At 39.4% G+C, this 20,973-nt stretch overlaps 1 protein-coding gene across 9 annotated transcripts in view; it reads left to right on the top strand.

Annotated features, from left to right (window-relative positions):
* itsn1 (intersectin 1 (SH3 domain protein)) overlaps positions 1-20,973 on the top strand; it is a 62,016-nt gene that overhangs the window by 35,093 nt on the left and 5,950 nt on the right. For all 9 annotated transcript variants that reach the window (XM_035955661.2, XM_035955659.2, XM_035955664.2 and 6 more), the window contains 21 exons: positions 1,106-1,192; positions 1,296-1,444; positions 2,774-2,853; positions 2,937-3,109; positions 3,198-3,243; positions 3,988-4,109; positions 4,356-4,479; positions 5,187-5,381; positions 12,676-12,797; positions 13,968-14,074; positions 15,109-15,210; positions 15,298-15,379; positions 15,826-15,924; positions 16,011-16,094; positions 16,483-16,566; positions 16,815-16,946; positions 17,450-17,530; positions 18,648-18,769; positions 20,131-20,213; positions 20,625-20,708; positions 20,842-20,906. In XM_035955661.2, coding sequence (XP_035811554.2) covers positions 1,106-1,192; positions 1,296-1,444; positions 2,774-2,853; positions 2,937-3,109; positions 3,198-3,243; positions 3,988-4,109; positions 4,356-4,479; positions 5,187-5,381; positions 12,676-12,797; positions 13,968-14,074; positions 15,109-15,210; positions 15,298-15,379; positions 15,826-15,924; positions 16,011-16,094; positions 16,483-16,566; positions 16,815-16,946; positions 17,450-17,530; positions 18,648-18,769; positions 20,131-20,213; positions 20,625-20,708; positions 20,842-20,906 — 2,223 coding nt within the window. The remainder of the gene's footprint in view (positions 1-1,105; positions 1,193-1,295; positions 1,445-2,773; positions 2,854-2,936; positions 3,110-3,197; positions 3,244-3,987; positions 4,110-4,355; positions 4,480-5,186; positions 5,382-12,675; positions 12,798-13,967; positions 14,075-15,108; positions 15,211-15,297; positions 15,380-15,825; positions 15,925-16,010; positions 16,095-16,482; positions 16,567-16,814; positions 16,947-17,449; positions 17,531-18,647; positions 18,770-20,130; positions 20,214-20,624; positions 20,709-20,841; positions 20,907-20,973) is intronic.

Genomic DNA, 20,973 nt, shown 5'->3' with positions numbered 1-20,973 from the left:
ATCAATCAATCAAAGTTTATTCATAAAGCCCTTTACAACAGCCCAAAGACTGACCAAAGTGCTTCACAGTGAAAACAAGAGAATAACTTAAAAACAATACAGTAACTTACAACAGAGACAGCAGTAAAACATATAATAAAAATAGACTGCAATAGAACAACACTAAACTGTACACTGTCGTTCAAAAGTTTGGGATCACTTAGAAATGTCATTATTTCTGAAAGAAAAGCAGTTTTTTCCAATGAAGATAACATTTGCCCTTTAACACTGATCGTCACAAATTTGCATCATACCGCTTTCATTCAGACTGCAGCTGAGATAGTGTATACATTCCCCCAATGACAGACAGTAGAAAAATAACCAAATCTAAATCTGAAGTACTGTGTAAAAAAAAAGACATAAATTTTCTTAAACCAGGGTAATAAATTACAATATTATTTAAATTATAATATTGCACATAAAGGTATTGCACGAAGTTGAATACTGTACTTATGCTTGTTAATGTGGTAAATGACTATTCTAGCTGGAAACGACTGATTTTTAATGGAATATCTCCATAGAGGTACAGAGGAACATTTCCAGCAACCATCACTCCTGTGTTCTAATGCTACATTGTGTTAGCTAATGGTGTTGAAAGGCTCATTGATGATTAGAAAACCCTTGTGCAATTATGTTAGCACATGAATAAAAGTGTGAGTTTTCATGGAAAACATGAAATTGCCTGGGTGACCCCAAACTTTTGAAGTAGTGTACATCTGAAAGTTAGTACATAGAAATTAAATGTCATTGTGCAGCTCAGTATTTAAAGCCATTTTGAACAGAAAGGTTTTGAAGAGACCCAGGTCAGTGATGGTGCACATATCGGGTTTCATTAAATTTCTTGACAAAACCCAAAGCCACCAATGATAAGTTCACAAACTTCTGGAAAGTTGACAATCCAATGGTTGTGTTTGCTTTACAGTATCAGGCTCTGTAAAATGGTGCAGTTTTTACATTTTTTTTAAAGATAACCTGCCTTGTAACCAGCCTAGAGGGTTGTGGGGTTCAGAGGGTTACATTGGAAGAGTAACTGAACTGTAATCCTGACTGTAATTCTGTTTTTCAGGGAGAGAAGGTCGAAGGTCTTCAGGCTCAGGCTTTGTATCCCTGGAGAGCCAAGAAGGACAACCACCTGAACTTCAACAAGAATGAGGTGGAGATCTGCAGATTTGTTTCTAGCCTGAATCTCATGTGTTATGGTTGGAGTTTTTCTTTGTTGTTTAATCCTGATGGTATTAACGTTCTTGCTGATGCAGATCATCACAGTGTTGGAGCAGCAGGACATGTGGTGGTTGGGTGAACTTCAGACCGGACAAAGAGGCTGGTTTCCTAAAAGTTACGTCAAGCTCATCTCGGCCACCATGACGGCGGCTTCTGGTGTAGCAGCGCGAAGCAAAAACACCAGGTGGGTTAGAAAAAACTGTACCAAGTCACATGTTTAGTTTTTCAGTGGGAATTGCTGTCACCTCACCCATTGTGTTTCTCAAATTACAGACAGATCAGAAAGACAGAATCCTGCTGGCAGGTTATTGACAAAACCTAAAAACTCAGCATCTTGTCATGTCTACTTTAGCTTCGCCACACTGGCTACCTTAGGGGTTTTTTACTCGTCTTTTCAGCTTACTAGATTTCACTGTTTGCTACATCACATGATTTAGTCCTGTTAGTGCAAGAACAGCTACAGATCATTAGACGGGACTGCAGATAGTAAATGAAGATGGATTGAATGGCAGCTCCCCAGAAATGAATCCAAAATACCTCAGAAATGGGCATCCTTCAGTCTTGACCAGGGCTGGAAGCTCAGGCTTTCTCTGACACCTTCTTCCCACACATTTCAACTCTGTTTTTGAAGGACTGAACTATATATTATTTCAGCATCAATACTGCAAGGCAGTGTGATGTGAAGTAAGGCAAATCAATTCAGACACATCTACATCTACTTGATACAGAAAGAAAGCTCACACAGTTGTCCCTTTCTATAATTAATCTGCAAAAGTCTGATTTATTCTGACTTAAATAAGCCCTCCTTTTTATTTATTTATATATTAAAGTGCAAAACTGTAGAGTTAAACAGTTAAACTCTACAGTTTTGTACTTTAATATGGAAATCGTTGTTTGCATTTCACTCTTTGCTGCTTTATAAGTTGATATACAGTTTGTGGGTATAAAATGAACCTAAATGAAAAATTACTAATGTCTGTATTTATTATATGATTTACCTTAATCAAAAATAGTCACTCGTGGCACCTCTAGACAGGAAGTAGCATCTCCTAATCACAACTCCACCTCCTGGTCACGGCTGAATGAACTCTGTAAATGATGCTGCCAGTTGAACTGAAACATCCTCATCCATCTTTATTTATAATCTCCTCTGTACAGGACTTTGTAGACTCAGCAGGTGATTCTGTCTGTCTGAGTAGCTTCAGCTAGCAAAAAGTCAAATCATCATAAAATCTATTTGAAGAAAAGTTGCATGAAAAGACTTTAAATATGATTATTCTGGTAGTTAGAGTAGTTTATCTTCCTGTTTTAATGGTATTTTGGGCTCTTTATCCCAACAAGCTGCATGAAAAGACTTTGAAGATGATAATTATTGTAGTAGTTAGACTAGTTTATCTCCTGTTTTTAATGGTAATTGGGGCTCTTTATACCAAACATTTTGTAAACTTACATGCTACATCATAACTGATTCAATTCTGTTTGATTATAGTGAGAATTCTTGTCTCTCTTGTAGTGAATCTGGAGTTTCAGAAAGCCCCCCCAATGGAAAACGTCCCTCACCGTCCCCAACGAAACCCTCAGATTCCGGTGAAGGTAACAAACAGAAGCCATCTACATGAACATACTTAGATCAGGTGGATTCTTGTCCTCAACTCTGTCCTCGTGTTCCTGTACAGAATACATCGCCATGTACACCTATGAGAGCAGCGAACAGGGAGACCTGAGCTTCCAGCAGGGTGACATCGTCATGGTGACCAGGAAAGAAGGGGATTGGTGGACAGGGATGGTGGGGGGGAAGACGGGAGTCTTCCCCTCCAACTACGTCAAACCACGAGACTCAACATCAGAGGTCAGAGCTCAGTTAGAACACATTAGGCAGGACTAACAGAAAAAAGAGAAATATTTCTAATAACTACTGATGTGAATTTGTGTTTTAGTCTCTGGGACCAGCAGGGAAGACTGGCAGCCTCGGGAAGAAACCAGGTGGGACTTTAATTTATGATATTTTGCTGTTGGACTGCAGTTACGGCTTAAATCTGTTCAATAAAAACAAGATGTTATCACTTATTATATATCTGTCTTTGGTGTTTTGATGTTATATCTGTTGATAACAGAAATCAGCTGATTTGTGTTTAAAATAAAAATACTGAATGCAGATAAAAGCTTCTCAGGTGCTGCAGGAGCAGAACTAACCACCTCTTCTTCTTCTTCTACTTCGTCTTCTCATTCTTCTGCTTCTTTTTCTCCTTTTTTCTTCTTTTCCTTCTTCATCTCTTTTTTCTTATTTTCCTCCTTAATTTTCTCTTTCTGCTTCTTGTCTTTCTTTTTTGTCTTCTTTTCCTTCGTCTTCTCAATGTCCTTCTCCTGCTCGTTCTCCTTTCTTCTTCTCCTTCTCCTTCCCCTACTTCTTCTCCTCCTTCCTTCCTTCACCCTTCTTATTCACATTGTCCTTCTTCTTCTCCTTTCTTGTTTTTCTCCCTCTCCTTCTCATCCTCCTCCTTCTTCTTCTTGTTCTTCTCTTTCTTCTTCCCCTCCATTTTTTCTTCTTCTCCTCCTTCTCCCCCTTCTTCTCCTTCTCTTCTTTCTTCTTCTTCTGCTCCCCCTCCATGTTCATGTTCTCCTTCTGCTTCTCTCTTCTTCTGTTCCTCTTCCTTTTCTTTCTTTCTTTCTTTCTTTCTGTATTTCTTTCTTCATTCCTCTTTTCCTTTTTCTTCTTTACCCCTCCAGAGATAGCTCAGGTGATCGCCCCCTATAGTGCGACGGGAGCAGAGCAGCTGACGTTAGCTCCAGGTCAGCTGATCCTCATCAGGAAAAAGAACCCTGGAGGCTGGTGGGAGGGAGAGCTGCAGGTACAAACGCAATACTGTGAAACATGCAAACAGTATGTTGTGTTATGCTGTAATGAGGTGGAGAATAGGCTCAGCAATATCCTTTTCAAGTTTAATGACACGTAAAATCTGTTGGAGGAGGGATTTAGGTGTGTAGCTCTTAATTTAAAGAAAGTATGACACATTTGAAACTACTTGGAATTCAGAGGGTTGAATATTTTACATATTAAATTATTGTAATTTAATGCTGTGTTCTTATTGGTCAAGGCTCGGGGAAAGAAGCGTCAGATTGGTTGGTTTCCAGCCAATTATGTGAAGCTGCTCAGTCCCAGCACCAGCAAGACGACGCCCACAGAGCCCACGCCTCCCAAACTGGCTCCTGCTAGTACAGGTAAATAGACAAAACCACACAATTTACCACAACTCCTTCAAAGAGCCTTCAGTTGATTACACAAATATGCTGTCATGGGAGTCGTGTAATTATGAGCACATTGTGTAGGTACAATATTATTATAAACAGACACAATTAGAGGAATTATGCATTAATTACTGTGAAAAACAGTTACCTGATTAGAAATATATATGACCAGTAAGACAAAAAATGTTGTGGATTTGCTGTAGTACCTGATTGCACCATCAGGTGGAGCCTTTTACTGTTTAATAAGGTGGCTTTACGGGTGTTTTCTGACCTCTGCTACTAAACTGCTAACTGCAGCCGATGTGTTGATAATATTTGCAGCATCAAGTTGTAGAAAAGTGTCTGACTGGTTTAGCTAGCTATCTGAGGCTAATGCTAATGCTAAGCTAGGAGTTTGAGACACTTACACAGGCTGGAAGCAGGCTACCAATCAGGAATCCACATACACACTACCATTCAAAAGCTTGGGGTTACTTAGAAATGTCCTTATTTTTGAAAGAAAAGCAGTTTTTTTCCATGAAGATAACATTAAATGAATCAGAAATACAGTCCAGACATTGTTAATGCAGCAAATGACTTTTCTAGCTGGAAACGGCTGATTTTTAATGTAATATCTACTGATACAAGAGGACCTTGAAGTTGGAAATGTTAACTTTCTGTTTGTGTTTTTGCACCTGAAGCTCTGTGTCAGGTGATCGGCATGTACGACTACGTGGCGCAGAACGACGACGAGCTGGCCTTCCAGAAGGGTCAGGTGATCACCGTGCTCAACAAGGACGACTGTGATTGGTGGAAAGGGGAGCTGAACGGGAGGGAGGGGCTGTTTCCTAGCAACTACGTCAAACTGACCACAGACACCGACCCGAGCACGCAGTGTGAGTACACACACAGACACACACACACATTTGCAGCGCGGAACACACAACACACACACACACGTTACTAAAACCAACATACTAACTGGGTGTGAACACAACGTGATGTAACACACACTGTCTCCCTCACACACACACACACACACACACACACACACACACACACACACACACACACACACACACACACACACCCACACACACACCCAGAGCCAGGTGTGGAGATGCTGTCCCTCTCTCAGTCTGTGGCTGGTCTGATTCCCATCTTCCACCCGACACTCCTCTGGGCCTCTTTGACAACCTCCCCGTCATGCACCACCTCTGGGTGGTGTCTGTGTGTGTTTGTATGGTGTGTATGTGCATGCATGTGTGTGTGCGCGCATTAGTGTGCAAGTGTTTTTTTTCCCGTCTCCCTGCATGTTTCCCTTCAGCATGATCCACCATAGACCTGGAGGTTGGAGAGCGGGGGCGTAAACAGACTTCAGACTCCTGAGAGGCTGAAACGTGAAGCAACTTCAATATATCCAGACTAGTGCTGAAACGATTCCTCGAGGTATTCAGTGATTCCATTGCTGAAATTCCTCAAGGCAAAATTCTCTGAATCGAGGCTTCGTTTAGTCTATTACACCAGGTTACTAACTGGTCCAGACCCAGACTTCATCCTATACGGACCCAGACCTATAATCAATAAGGGGATTTTAAATTTGACGGGATGCTTCTGTTTTAACCAGCGCAGCTTTTCTAGTGTTTCCGGCATTTATCAGATCAGAGGCTGAACTACGAAGGCAGTTCCACATAGTCAGGCTTTCTTTGTGTGAGTCGGCTCGACAAAAACTAAACCCTCAGTCAGAGTTAACAGGTATGAAGGTGGTTTTCAACTTTCTTTGTCAACTCAGACTTTCTGCTTCAAACTCGTCCACACAAACAGGAGAGTTTAACGCATCATGTGACTTGTTTTCTGCACAGAATGAACCGATCACGTTCAACTGCTTCAGTCAACAGGTTGTTTTAATGGAGAACAATGAGGAACATAAAAATTTATGACGATTAAAAGCTGCTACTACAGAAATGCTGGTAGAAAACTGTCAAACTTGTGTTAATATATTTATTTTATCGATCACTGCAGCTGGTTACTCTTAAACTCATTAATGGATATGAGTGTTTGTAGTTTAAGAGTTATTTGCTCTTATCAGCTGCAGTGTAAAACAGACTTGGCAGCAAATCAAGACCAAACATGAAAACATATTTGCATATTCTGCAAAGCCAACTGAATGCAGGTAGATTCTCATGTATACAGCTGTAACATGCTTTCATGCGGTGGGATTACTGACATAGAGTTCAGCAGGTTTGCAGATAAAACCTCAGCTGAGAATCTTAAACGCTTAGTAAGAATCATCAGGAAATGACTTGGTGAAAGGAAGATGCTTCTTCCATCTAATTTCAATCCAAAACTCTGAACAGGACCTGGACCAGGTTAGCTGTTAGCATCATTTAAGCTCAACATACCTGCTAACTTTTTATTAATCTTGCTCCATAGTTCATCCCTCTGAGCTGTCATGTGTTCCTGCACAGCAAATGATAAGTTTATTTAAATTTAATGATGACATGAAATGGCTGCAGATGATTCCAGGCCGACTGAACAAAAAAAGATATAACTACATGTTAAATAGAGAGCAGTTTGGTCATATGACTGATCAGTAATCGTTTAATTATAATCACCAAGGTTAAAAAATATATAATGCAGGATTTTAATTCGTGAAACTTATACAAAAGCTAAAACTTATAATGTATATTTTTGAAAACTGTGGTTGCAGCTGAAATCTGTTTTTTACCCAAAGAGTTTTAGAAACATTGGACAAAATACAGAAAGGAAGCAAATCCTGAAACTTGCTTGATAATTGACTTAATTTGTTTCTTAATCACATTCTTTATAACAGATTAGTGGACAAACTGCCATAAAATAATAAAATCCTCTTTACTGAAGTCAGATAAAACGTCGTCCTCCTGCAATTCTTCCAGCTTTTGTTAGGGCTCGACCAACTAGCAGGTCTGTGATTTTGTTTTTTAAACTGTTGCAAATTAAAATAATGCTCTGCTTTAGCTCTGATGTAGAATATAGCTGATCAACACTTAATGATAAAAGTTCTATTTTATTCAAACACCTGTCTGTACAAGCTAAATGTTAAATAAGCTATATGTAGCAGTCTCTATTATGTCGGGAGAATCCAAAGTTGTAAAAACATAGGGGTGTTCACACGTAGTCTGTTCCTCCTGCTGCCAAAAATAATGGACTAATCCATCATCTGGGGCTTTCTTCTGATCAAACATTGTCAGATCAATGAGAATTTATCCAGATGTGAGTTTATCGATCAATAAATCCACCGTCTGACTCGCTCCCGCTCTCCTTCCTCCACCTCTATGCCAGATAGACCACACCTCCACACTCTGTCTTGCTGCACGCTCCACCCACCTCTAGCACCCGACTGGTCGTTGTTGTTCTTGTTCTTGTTGTTGTTTTGTTTAGTTGTTTTTGTTGATGTTGTTGTTGTCGTCCTCTCTCTAGGATCATATCATTACCCAGAACCCCCCTCTCCTCAAAGCCCTCAAAGAGACCCACTAGGCCACGCCCACTAGGCCACTCAACCAATGGGACAGCAGCAAGAGGTCACATGACCCGGAAATGGCGACTCTCCACCAGTAGAAGCCAGAGAGAGAGAGAGAGACAGACAGACACACAGACAGACTGTAACGTTAATAACACAACTCTGTCTATGCATGGCTCTGACTGGACTTGGCCAAACTCTGTTTTATCAAAGGCTCTGGCTCCAAACAGTAGTCAGGACTCCTCCTCCTCCTCTTCTTCTTCTTCTTCTTCTTTTTCTTCTTCTTCTTCTTCTTCTACTCTTTTATCTGCTCCGAGGTGTTTAGATGAGGAGACTGAAGGAGACTATTGAGCTCCTTCCTCCGACCTGGGACTGATGTTTGACTGGATCACAGTGACTGTAAACACACAGCAACAACACACACAAACACACACTTTAACAGCATACACACACACACGTTAACAGTGCTGTGCTCGCGTGGTAAAGTGGATAGTGGGTCATTTTGTGGCTTTAAGGGAGATTCTGTCATTAGAATCAGCTCATCCCCCTCCCTTCCTTCCTTCTTTCCTTCCCTCCATTTTTTATTTTAACCTCGCTCCCATTGGTTCAGCAGCTTCTTTTCCACCCGTCAGTCAAATTTAAAAAATACTGGCTCCGCCCCCTCCCCTCACTAACTCCTCCCCTCCCGCAGCTTCACAGAAAGACCCACTATCTGCTGGAGGACACGTCTCAATGTTTGCTCTCCTCGTCTTTTTTCTTCACCTCAAAGCCAAAGACTTTTCCTCCTCTTCATACACTTCCTGTTTCCTTCCTTGTTTTTTCCCCACCCGTGAAGGAGACGAAGGAGAGGAGACGAGGCAGTATTGAGATGCGTCCCACAGCAGCTAACGGCTAAGTCGCGAGCCCGTCGATGCTACTACTGCTGCCGCCTTCTTTGTTTTTCCTCCTCCTGCCTTCCTCTTCTAGGGAAGGAGGCGAGAAGGCAGAGAAAGCTGCAACCGCTTTAGCGTAGCGGCTAACCAAAACCACACAAAGCAACACGGTACAAAACGCACGCAGTTTTTATCCACCGTAGGTCTGAACATGTATTAACTTTAAAGATCCGTTCAATTGTTTTTTTGTTTTCTTTTGTTTGTTTACATGTTTATTGTTTCATCTGTTGCTATGGTGATGGGATGCTACCGAGGGTCAGGCCGAGATTCTTCACAGAAACGACAGAGGTGGAGCGATTTGAATCATTCCAGTTAAAGTCTGACGTTTTGGGGGGGAAAAATTTGCTCTCGAGAGGTGCTTAGCTTAGCTTAGCACAAGTCCGGAAGCAATAATTGGGTTTAAATTTGCTGCAGCTAGCATGTTTAGGATGTTAGCGCACAGATACGAGGAGCAGCGCTGAGCTTTTTACTCGCCAAGCAAGAAAAACAATCCACATATTCCCCAAAATGTCAAACTATTCCGTTAAATAGCTTTTTTTTTTCTAATTTCACAACCTAGTGATACCTGAATTTTGCATTTTCCACATCGCGACGCACCTTTGAAGCTTTTTTTTTAGCTCGTTGTCGCCATTTTTCATTGTTCTGCACATGCAAACTTGCACAATCGTTTCACCTCTACGAAATATTGGAGTGAATTCTGACCTTTTTAAACATCCTCAAGTTAAAATATCTCTGAATGTTTACAGTAAAACATCAGAAATCAGATTTTTTAGCGGCTTTGTGTTGAATTGCGACACACAAACACAACACAGCATCGCTATACTTTATGTTGCCACGGTGACACACATCTGTCTTTGCCTTTCCCTCCGTTGGTTCCCATAGCAACAGAGCAGTATTGTAGGGGTTGCCATATCAGATTTGTATTGTTTTGTTGTTGTTTATTCAGATGACAGTATTGTGATTTTAATGTTTACCCTCAGAAACACAAAAAATGATGAAATGATTATTGATCTACGCAACTTTTTATACAACAAGCAATAGAGTTATTATTATTATGGATAATATTATTAACCTGCTCGGATCCCATTGGCTCCTCGGCGTGTCAGTATTGGAGGTGAAGAGCTCCGATTGGTGGACGAGTCAAGACCGTTGGCGTTTTTTTAAACAAACTGGATTGGTTTTTTGGCAGCGTTTTAATCAGACTCTGGTGTTCAGGGTCGGAGTTTTCTTCAGTTTGGCAGCTGGTGGTCGAGACTCGTCATAGTCGGAGGGAAGATTTTAGTTCATAACAAAAACCAGAACCGGAGCAGAATCATGTTTCGCTTCACACAAACTAAAATCTATCAGCCTGTTACCACGTTTTTGTTCCATCTGCAGCCGATTTGATCAACATTTGACTCGAGTCGCTGCAGTTCGAGGAATTTTCTTTTAACATTTTACCATTTTTAACTGAACGCACGTTGCTCTGAATAGTGGCTCTGCTCCGGTCTGGTTGGTTTAAAAATAAAATAAAATAAAGCTCTGTATGATCTGTAGTTAATCTAATGAATGGTAACGGTTGGTGAGAATTAATACGGGACGGACGGATTAACAGCCGAGCCAAATATAACCGGACTGCACTTGGTGTCAGCGTGCATGACTCGATGGATGAGTGAAAATAAAGCATGAATGGAGCAATTTTATGGCCAGATGGAAACACGAAGGGATAAAAAAGGAGTGAATGAATGAGTGAATGACCTGTACAGAATGTTAGCGTAGCGCTGCTAGCAGAACTTTGTCCCGAGGTTTTAATGGTGGAGATTTTGGTGAAGCGGTGAATCTGACTGGTCCTGATGATTAAACGCTCTGAGACAGATTCCAGTTGACTGGCCTCGTTACTCATCTTCACAAACTTTCTTTTAGTAAATCTGAACCTTTATTGTACAAAAAAATATTGAATTTCACTCCTGTGGTCAAGTTTTTGCACCAGATGACTTCGTCTGATAGAAAAGTTGCTGCTTGCAGTCACAAATCTTATCACCAGCTGCAGTTTTTTTTTTTAGCTAAATGAGCACTTTTAGGGGGTTTTAATGTACCAGGACTGTGTGTCTGTGACTTAATAAGCAGTAATTCTGCCCCTTAGTGGCCAAAACAGATTAATTTATTTCCACACAACCAAATCATTCCTGATCACAACTTTTCCCTAGAAGGACCAGAAAAGCTGCTAATAACTGCAGCAGAGCCTGACTGCAACAATATTCTGTCTTAAAACCTCTCTAGAGGATGGAATTCTACCTCCTTTTGCTAAGTTAGGGATCAATAGGACGGAATTGAATCTGAATCTGTGTTAAATTCCCTTTTTAAATCATAAATGTCTTAATAAATGCACATAATCTGGCTAAAATCTAAATAAAATGGCAGCTGCTACGTAGGATAAATCCCACTTTTAGGAAAAGTCATTTTCTGAATATTTTATGTGTAAAACATCTTAAAAACCCTCAAGATGCTGCAATTTTAGTGCATCTCATCAAGTTTGGGGCTCAGTAGTGTTAAATCATTCATTTTTAATAATTTGAGGTGTCAAAAGGCATGAATATCTTAAATCCAATGTTAAACAGTAAATAAAACAGCAAAGCGAGACAAATTCCACGTTTTCTGAATGTTTTGTGTATAAAGCAATTTAGCAACCCTCAAGATTCTGCAGTTTTAGTGCATTTTACTGCATGTAGGGATCAGCAGCATGAAATTGAATCTAAATCTGTGCTATAAATTTCTTAATAAATGCACATTATCTGGTTAAATACTATATATAAAATAGCAGCTGTCAGACAGGAAAAAATCCGCTTCTAGTTTCTGAATACTTTGTGAATAAAACATCTTTAAAACCCTCAACAGGCTGCAGTTTTAGTGCCTCTCACTACATTTAGGGATCAGTAGCATTAAAGTTAATGTAAATCTGTTTTTTTTCTTAATTTTTAATTTGTGATATCAAAAGCCAGAAATATCCTTGAAATACACATACATATTAAGTAGAGTAGGAAAAGCAGATGTTAAATAGGAAGAAGTCAATGTTTTCTGAATGTTTTGTGTATAAACATCTTTAAAAACCTCTACAGGCTGCAGTTTTACTGCATTTTAGGGACCAGTAACATTAAAACGAATCCGAACCTGTGTCAAATCTATAATTTTTCTTCTTTTTGCATTAAATTTTTAGTCATTTGTGCTGTCAAAAGTCACAAATATCCTAATAAATGTGCATAAATAAGTCGAACAAGCAGATGCTACACAGGAAAAATTCCACATTTTCTGAATATTTTGTGTATAAAATGTCTTTAAAACCTCTACAGGCTGCAGTTTTATTGCATTTTACGGATCAGTAGCATTAAAACGAATCCGAATCTGTGTCGAATTATTTTTTTTCTAAATTTTTGCATTCAATTTTGGGCCATTTGAAGTGTAAAAAGTCATAAATATCCTAATAAATGCATATAAATATTAAGTAAAGCAGGAAAAGCAGATGCCACAGAGGAAAATTCGACTTTTATTAAATTTCTGACTTTAAACCGACTGATTTCACACAGATTTTCACACACACTTTAACTGAACACACACTTGAACACACCACAGACTGCTGACTGAAACTCTCCTGCAGCCTGTGTGTTGGTCTCAGGTATGTATGTGTTGTCTGCAGCATCATTCCTTCTTCTTCTTGTGTTTTAATGCTGCAGGGCGTTTGTCTGACCGGTTGTGTGTCTGTTTGTGTTGACGTTTGTGTTTCAGGGTGCGCCGACCTCCACCTGCTGGACATGCTCAGTCCGATGGAGAGGAAGCGGCAGGGCTACATCCACGAGCTCATCGTCACCGAGGAGAACTACGTCAACGACCTGCAGCTCGTCACCGAGGTGAAAGCAGCAGCCGCTTCATGGACCGTAACTCGTGGTTTATGTTTGATTTATTTAATGCAGATTTCCCCACATAAAAAACAGAGTTTAACTGTTTTAACCCTCTAAACTAGGAGCAGTTTTGGGTCGTTTTTTGCAGTTTGATGGTCAAAAATCAGACAAAAAGATAAAAGCAAAAGTATAGAAAAATGGAAAAAACCTTGAATCAACATTTTAAGTCTCCACCGCTGTCAGTAACAGTGGAAAATAAATACACAACACTGATATTTAACTAGTTACCTTTTTTTGCAAATTTAATTACACATTTTTCTACTCTCTGTTCTCTCTAAATGTGACATACACTTCAAACCTAAAAGTCCCTGAATTTTAATAATGTGACCGTTGGTCTCAGCTCAGTCACTCATAGCTTGTTGGTTTGGTTGAAGAGTGCAGAATTTTTGAGTTTTTCAAATAGATAGATAGATAGATGAATAGCCTTTTCACTGTCATTCAAAAAAAAAAATTCCATACCACGTGGCTCACAAATGCTACATACGCAAAGAATATTTAAAAAGGGATAGAAAAAAAATTACCGCAAGAATAGTTTAATAGAGTATGTCCATTTAACATAGATGTACCCACAAACAAAATGACCTTGCGCTGAGCACAGGCGTGTGTTATTCATATGTACGTTATGTACGGATATCGAATCGTGTAACTTAATTTTGTACCGGCTGGTGGGAATTGATGGGACTCAGAAACATCCCCACAATTTAATCAGTTGTTCCTTGTATCATTTCTGATGGAGAAGTCTCTTTAAGTCCACAGCAGTGGATTTGTAGTAGGATCGCAATCATGTGATCGTCAGCAGGCAGCTGATGTAGTGTTCACTTGTTGTCATGGTTACAGTGACGCTGTGCTGCTATCTGGCAACGATACAGAAATCCTTAACAAATTCATGTATCCAGACTGTAAGCCACATCACTGCCAAGATCTAATCATTTGTTCGTTGCGTCATTTCTGACCTTCCCTGAAAATTTCAACCAAATCTATTAGTCCCTTCTTGAGTAATGTTGTAAACAGACAAACCAACGCCGATCGTCACGTAACTTCTTGACAGATTCATAGCATCTGTTTGAACACCCAACAGAACTTTCTCATAATGACTTTCCTTCGTGTCTTTGTGTTTAGATCTTCCACAAGCCTCTGCTGGAGTGTGAGCTGCTGACGGAGAAGGAAGTGGCCATGATCTTCGTCAACTGGAAGGAGCTCATCATGTGCAACATCAAACTCCTCAAGTAAAGACGCCGAACACACGCAGCACCTCGCAAACCACAAACCAAAGCTGCGAGAATACGAAGAACTCAAACTCATTCAGCTGCTGTGTGGTCAACTGTTTTGCTTCAAGCAGAGAGAGTCTTCTTCCTGAAGGGGGCGTGGCCAGCAGCAGCAGCTCAGCTACATAGAAAGCTGCAGACGCTAAAACAGCCTGTTTAAAGCAGAACTGGAAGTTATACAGTCATGAAGAAATGAAACATTCTAGTTAAAGTCTGACATTTCGGGGAGAAATTCACCCTCAAGACGCAGTTAGCTTAGCTTAGCATCAAGTCTGGAAGTATTTAATGTATTTAAATGGGCTGCAGCTAGCTTGGTTAGCATACAGATATGAGAGTGGTCTTGATCTTCTCACTCACTTGGTAAGAAAATAAATACATGTATTCCCAAAATGTCTAACTACTCCTATAAATAGCTCCATTTTTTTTGTGTAATTTCACAAACTAATGACATCTGAACCTTGAATTTTCCACGTTCCAACAGAATTTTGAAGGTCATTGTCACTGTACTTCATTGAACTGCACATGCAATCATTCACCCCTACAAAATACAACATATTGCACTAAATTCGGACATTTTTAAACCAAAGCCTCTCCACTGAGGGTTTGTGGTGTTTTGAGATTTAAAATTGAACATTGATACATTCCGGAAACATGTGAGACATCAGATAATTTGATGAGAAGTGTAACAATATGGGACCTTTATAGAAATCACACCAAGGTGTGTTGTGTATCTTCTACATCTAGAAACTATAAAATATTTATGTTTTTAGACTGTTAAGTGCTTCGGAAGAACCCAACTGGAATTGGTTTTTGGTTCTTGAAGACGTTTCACCTTCATCCAAGCGTCTTCTTCAGTTCCAACTGACTGGTTTGGAGTTCTAGATCTTTATTTTATATACCTTTATAGGAAGTGAAACATCTGTAAGAGCCAAAAAAAATAATGCCTTCTACAGAGAATTTCCAGCGATGTAATGACCAGTTTTGTTTCCCTGCAGAGCTCTGAGGGTGAGGAAGAAGATGTCGGGTGATCGGATGCCTGTGAAGATGATCGGCGACATTCTGACCAACCAGCTTCCTCACATGCAGCCGTACATCAGGTTCTGTCCGCCGTCTGTCCGACCACACATTTAAATATTACTACAGATTTCATCTTCTTTAGCTCTGTGATTTATTTCTGTGTTCAGGTTCTGTTCGTGTCAACTGAACGGAGCGACGCTGATCCAACAGAAAACCGACGACAACCCCGAGATCAAAGATTTCCTCAAGGTAGAAAACCGTCCTGACAGTGAATCTGATATTGTATTTGTGTATTTTTAGCTGTTATTTCTCTTGTTTTTTCCATGAAAAAGTACTTTGAGCTGAACTTTTTTGTATGGAATTAACTTTTGTCTGTCTTTTTACAACTAATTTCACAGCGATTACCCAAGCAGTCATGGTTAATCTTTCCAAAGTAGTCATCATTACTGTATTATAATGGAATAGAATGGTGCAAACCGGTGTAATAGTCAAATATGCAGCTTTAAGTCAAACTTTTATAGCTGAGAGTTAGATTTTTTGCTGTTCCGAATGCAGAAACACACAAATTTTTTTTAAAAATGTCAAAAATTCAGTCAAACAGGTTGTACTTTTCACTATAACGTTTAGTAAAAATATGTGAAAATAAAAATTAAAAGTATAGCAAGTATTAAATGAACATGTTTTCTGTGTTGTAGAGGTTAGCCATGGATCCCAGGTGTAAGGGGATGCCTCTGTCCAGTTTCCTGCTCAAACCCATGCAGAGAGTCACCCGATACCCTCTGATCATCAAAAATGTTCGTACTATTACACAAACATCACCTGAACTGTCAGACGTTGGTCTACTTCCTGTCTGTTTTTCTGATCGATCTGTCTGCTTCAGATCTTAGAAAACACTCCAGAGTCTCATCCAGATCACAGTCATCTGAAAGCTGCTCTGGAGAAAGCTGAGGAACTCTGCTCACAGGTAACAATAAAAACACATAGCAATACATGAAGACACACGAAAATACACAAAAACACATGAAAATACATAAAAACACACAAAAACACAACTCCCGAAAACACATGAAAAATAGACGAAAGTAGATGAAAACACGAAAACACACGAAAGCTCATGTAAATACTTAAAAATGCATGAAAATACACAAAAACACACGAAAACACATAGAAAAACACAAAAACACATGAAAACACACAAAAACTCACAAAAATCAAGAAAACTCACGGAAACACAAAAAATGCACAGACACATAGACAAACACAAAACACTAAAACACATGAAAACACACGACAACATATAAAACGTCCCGTAAAAACAGGTTTTTATTTATTGTGTGATTGTGTGTTTTCAGGTGAACGAAGGCGTCCGAGAGAAAGAAAACTCTGATCGACTGGAGTGGATTCAGGCTCATGTTCAGTGTGAAGGACTGTCAGAGGTAAAACTGGAGAAAATACACAAAGAAACAAACTTTTAAACCTAAAAAACACGTTAAAATGACATCTGTTTGGTTGTCTGGGTGGTTAAATGATGATAATGTTTTAACTTAAATCTGACTGGAAAAGCAACAATTTGACGCCATGATTTGCTTCTTCATGTCCGACTGATCCCATCTGCAGCATAAATAAGATCTCTAATGATCTCGAGCTAAAAATATAAAGCAATCTTTCATTTTCCGTCCTGCAGCAACTGGTGTTTAACTCGGTCACCAACTGTTTGGGTCCCAGGAAGTTCCTCCACAGCGGGAAACTGTTCAAAGCTAAAAGCAGCAAAGAGCTCTACGGATTCCTGTTCAATGACTTCCTGCTGCTGACTCAGGTTAGTTACAGATGTGTTGTTGTTGTTGTTGTTATAAAGCCTCGGTTAAAGCCAATCCGTGGTTTCTGCATCTCCAAGGGTTTAACCAGAGTAGGTGAGATTTAGCTAATGGTTTTAGTTCAACTTCATGCTTTCTGCAGCTGAAATATTTCCATTAAATCGACTCTTTTTGCAGCTACATCTTTCTTTCCGGTGCTGCTCTAATGTTCTTTGCTCATTTTCTTTCTTTTAAATAAAGTTTTAAAACTCTTAGTGCGACTCTTTGAACCCTTAAATATGAGTAAGATATGTTTTCTTGTAGATTCGTTGTGGAAAAACAGAACTGTGTCAGTTGACTGATGTGTTTGAGTTCATTTGTCTGTGATGGGACTGTTGTGTATTTATATTTTATACCAGATTTAATCAAAGCTTCTGGTTGTTCTGACTGATTCTACCTGATTTACCTGATTATGTCTGTGTTTATATATGAGTTTTATCTGAATAAATGTCTCTTCCTGTCTCAGGTGACCAAACCTTTGGGCTCATCAGGTTCAGATAAAGTCTTCTCCTCTAAAACACACCTGCAGTATCGTATGTACAAGACGGTAAGAAGGCGCTATAATCAAAATACTGATGCAGGATTGGTTGATTTTTTTGCTTTTTTATCTTATCTGTGCCAGAAAACATGTCGAGTTTTCATGCTGATAAAAAACCTGCAATTTTTCTTTAACCCTCTAAACTGTGCAGTTTCTGGGTGTTTTTTTTCTCACCTGTTTCATTTTTACTAATTTTCACAGCAAATATAAAGTTTTGCACCTTTAAGGAAACAGCCCAACCATAAAGAAGGAGAGAGAACTAAAAAATGTCATCTGTGCCGACAAAAGAAGACTAGTTTTATAAGATAAATAGCAAACTGTGCACATGGTGCTGACATTTCTTATTACAGAGAGACTGTATTTTGAAACAAGATTCAGAAGTGACTAAAATTTATGGTAAAAGTTGAATATTTGCCTCATTGTGAGCTATAATAATCATATTTGGCTCAAATGATGCAGCTAGAATGCCGTAAATCATGAAAAAAAGTTGAGTTTTTTGGCTGTTTTATTTGGAAAAAGTGAAAAACCTGGACTAAACATGGTGTTCTAATGCTGGAAGGAAAATAGTAGCTCTGCACACTTTAGATATTTAGCTACTGACTGTATTTCATCCAAATATTTCCAGAATTTTTCCACATGACATGAGTCACTGATGGCTTCTCAGCTGCATAAAGGAGTGCAGAATTTTTGGATTTTTGCAGAATCTTGATAGAGACCACTGTTTATTTTTGGATTTTTTTTTAATGTAACATGTAGAATAAAGGGATTTTGACAAAATACCTTGATTTTTAAGATGGGGGTTTGGCTCCATTTCCTGAAGATGATGAGTAGTTCATGAAAAATCAGGCACTTCAAAATCCATCCATGTCTTTTCAGTTTTTAGATTTTGTGGCTGATTAATGGTGTCATTTTGGTGTTATTCTAAAGAAAAAAAAATGATTTACTGTTTACTTTAGTGTTAAAAAACATCTTTCAACATCTTTCATTTGATGTTTTGACACCTGATGTTGGTGAATCACTGTGTTTAATAAGAAAAACTGTTTAGTTTGAACAGATTTGAGCTGCAGTAGTGGTAGTAGCAGTACGTGTTCGACTCCTAATAACTGAGGTTTGTTGTCTCTTCCAGCCGATCTTCCTGAATGAAGTGTTAGTGAAGCTGCCGACGGACCCGTCAGGAGACGAACCTTTGTTCCACATTTCTCATATAGACAGAGTTTATACACTCAGAGCTGAGAGCATCAATGAAAGGTAACAAACACCTCAAACATGGATGGATTGTAGATATTATTACCAATTTTGTTTTGTGGTTTTGGCCCTTATTATTCAAAGTTCACCAGTCATAAATCAATCCTATGAATTAGAAGAGCCTTAAAGTTTCAAATGTCCAAGTTAGAGGAAACTCTCACCTTTAGGGCTCCTGATCATCTAGTCTGAGAGGAATTCACAAAGTTTTTTGAGACTTTAGTGCAAATAAAAAGTATTTTTTCTGGACATTTTCACCCTTTTTTGCTTTTTAACATTGAATATTGGTCAATTTAATTTGGCTTTTTTGGCAAGAATTTACCAAAAAAAGACTCCTTCGTGTCAAAGTGAAAACAGATTTCTACAAAGTAAGAACAGTTAATGGTTCAGTTACAGCTTTAAGCTTGTGTAGATTGGTCCGCACATCTGGATACCGCATTGTAGAAATTTGTTTTCACTTTGACATGAAAGAATCTTTTTTGTAAATTCTTGTCCAAAACGGCCAAATTAAATTGACCAATATTTAATGTTATGTGAAACTGCTGAGGTTAGTGACTGGTCTAATGGGGCTTCTTGTGTAGCATCTTGGGCTGGTAGCCTGGCTTCTTGATTGGATAGTGGACCATCTGAGGTCACTGGAGCCGGTACTTGGGCCCCTGATGTTGGTGGGGGACCTTGTTTTGCTGGGGGATCTTTGGCAACTTGGGTTGGTGGGGGACCTTGTTTTGCTAGGGGACCTTAGGTTGCTGGAGGACCTTGGGCAACTTGGGTTGGTGGGGGACCTTTGACAACTTGGGTTGCTGGGGGACCTTTGACAACTTGGGTTGCTGGGGGACCTTTTACAACTTGGGTTGGTGGGGGACCTTTGGCAACTTGGGTTGCTGGGGGACCTTTGACAACTTGGGTTGGTGGGGGACTCTGGGCAGCTTGAGTTGGTGGGGGACCTGGGGGAGCTGAGATTGCTGGGGGATCATAAGCACCTGAGGTTGCTGGCGGATCTTGGGCCACTGGGGGAACTGTGGCTCCTGGGTGACCTGGGGAGGCAAAGCAATAAAAGGGGAAAACTTCTACAGGTAGTAGAATACTTTTTTACAGATGCTGTAGTTGTTGAGTTTCCTCAAGTTCTTTAGAAAACTTAAATGATCATAAGCTTTCAAAAGAATACTGTAAAGATTTAGTCAAGATGATGTTTTACTCTCTAATACATCAATAAATCAGAGACACGGTTTACTTACAGAAAATCTCAAATCCAAGGTTTGATCAAAAAATTGTGTCCACTTTTGTAAACAGCTCTCTCTACATTACGACCTTTTAGTCCGAACAGTTTGATGTTTTGCATTAAATTGTCTCGTTGCCTTTTCTTGCAGGACGGCTTGGGTTCAGAAAATTAAAGCAGCTTCAGAGCTCTTCATTGAGACGGAAAAGAAGAAGAGGGAGAAGGCTTATTTAGGTATCTGTCCTCTGTTTTACTGACACAGATCATAAAAGTGTAAAATAACGGCTACTTTTGCCCTTTTTAGACGCACACAATCGTTAAATAACAAAAGACTAAATCTTAACTAACAGCAGCTCAGCAAAGTGTCCAAATAACACTTTATTTATGATTTACTTCCATGTGATGATAATCTATCTATGACTTTACAAACTTTAAAACAAGCTTCTGTTAGATCCTGGTCCTTCCTGTCTCCATGCCGGTTGAAACATCAAACATGAAACATTTTCCCTAAACCACCTTAACTGCCACGTTGAAAGTGAAACGTTACTCGATCTGACTTTGTACACATTCAGAGGTGAAGCCGATGTGTTCAGATGCCATTAAATTACCAGAACAGAGTCTAAAATTTGTTTCTCTGCGTTTCAGTTCGTTCTCAGAGGGCTACAGGTATCGGGAGGCTGATGGTCAACATTGTGGAAGGAATCGAGCTCAAACCCTGTCGTTCCCATGGTACGGACAGTCCTTATATCAAACTCTAGTTTATTTAATCGTGTGTAGTCATTTTCTACACTGAAAACATTCAGAGTTACATTTCAGAGTTTTGATTTTAAACTAAAAACTGCTTATTTCTGTGTGTTTCCAGGTAAAAGTAACCCGTACTGTGAGGTGACCATGGGTTCCCAGTGCCATATCACAAAAACACTACAGGCAAGTAAATCACAGCTACTGCATTTATATCTAGAATTACTGATTATTATTACAAGAACTTTAAAAA

The sequence above is a fragment of the Amphiprion ocellaris genome, chromosome 16 (genome assembly GCF_022539595.1).
Source record: "Amphiprion ocellaris isolate individual 3 ecotype Okinawa chromosome 16, ASM2253959v1, whole genome shotgun sequence".
NCBI lineage: Eukaryota > Metazoa > Chordata > Actinopteri > Pomacentridae > Amphiprion > Amphiprion ocellaris.
The sequence above is the reverse complement of the archived record's forward strand: the minus strand, read 5'-3'. Positions and strand labels throughout refer to the sequence as shown.